At 41.4% G+C, this 998-nt stretch overlaps 1 protein-coding gene across 1 annotated transcript; it reads left to right on the top strand.

Moving 5' to 3' along the window:
- Positions 1–620, top strand: LOC110031081 (ethylene-responsive transcription factor ERF027-like; the record flags this gene model as incomplete). The annotated part of the gene is given in 1 exon segment (XM_020734121.1): positions 1–620. A coding segment is annotated over 1 exon segment (342 nt). The 3' UTR covers positions 351–620.
- Positions 621–998: the final 378 nt, after the last annotated feature.

Below are 998 nucleotides of genomic sequence, written 5' to 3'. Positions count from 1 at the left end.
CCCCCGAGATGCCCGCCGCCGCTTATGACGTCGCCGCATTAGCCCTCCGTGGACCCGACGCCGTCCTTAATTTCCCCGCTAATGCCCCCACCAATCCCGTCCCCGCTTCCACCAACCCTTCCGATATACGCGCGGCCGCCGCAGCCGCCGCCGCGCAGATGGCCGCGGAGTCCTCCCAGCCGTCGATGAATGATCCCGCTTTTATCGACGAGGAGGAGATATTCGACATGCCCCAATTGCTGGTTAATATGGCGGAGGGGATGCTGCTGAGCCCCCCTCGTCTCAGCCCGCTCGGCTCCGACGAGTCGCCGGAGGCTTCGGAAGGGGAGAATCTCTGGTACTTTGATTAGGTTGAGATTGAAGATTGACATATCAGTTTAATTTATGCTGCTGTGTTCTATGGATCGATGGAATGATGTATGGAATGAATCGGCTTGTTTTTACTGAACGTTTAGTGAGTTCAGTTCAGTTCTAAATTTGAAGAATAAAAAGTTGAAGTTTTGATGAGAAGTATTTATATGGGAGAGTAGGAGGATGGTATCGGTAGTCGGTACGCGACCCGCGTTATTGTCTGCTGTACGTATTACCAAATATTTAAATATTACATAAATTTATTGCATGACATAAATTTTAAAAAGGACGGAATGGTGATATTTGTGATTTATGATTTTTTTTTTAAGTCATAATAAAATTTAATATATTTTTATATAGTTTAGGTAATTTAATAATTTTATCTATAGTTTAAGAAAATTAGATATTTGATGATTTAGCTCACTAGAAAAAATAATGCTAGTTTTTCGCTTATTAAAAAAATAAAAAATATTAATGGAGAAACTTTTTCATAAAAATCTTGAAGACTTGGAAAATTGCAAGAACTAATAAATGAGAAAATTTAAATTACATTTATCAATAAAATAAAAACACAAAAAATATTATTCATAGGGTGGGGGGGGGGGGGGGGAGTTGGTAGAGGAAGCAGCTGGTGTCTACTGCGGCGT

This window comes from Phalaenopsis equestris, unplaced genomic scaffold (assembly GCF_001263595.1).
Source record: "Phalaenopsis equestris unplaced genomic scaffold, ASM126359v1 Scaffold000765, whole genome shotgun sequence".
In the NCBI taxonomy this organism is placed as follows: Eukaryota; Viridiplantae; Streptophyta; class Magnoliopsida; order Asparagales; family Orchidaceae; genus Phalaenopsis; species Phalaenopsis equestris.
The sequence above is the reverse complement of the archived record's forward strand: the minus strand, read 5'-3'. Positions and strand labels throughout refer to the sequence as shown.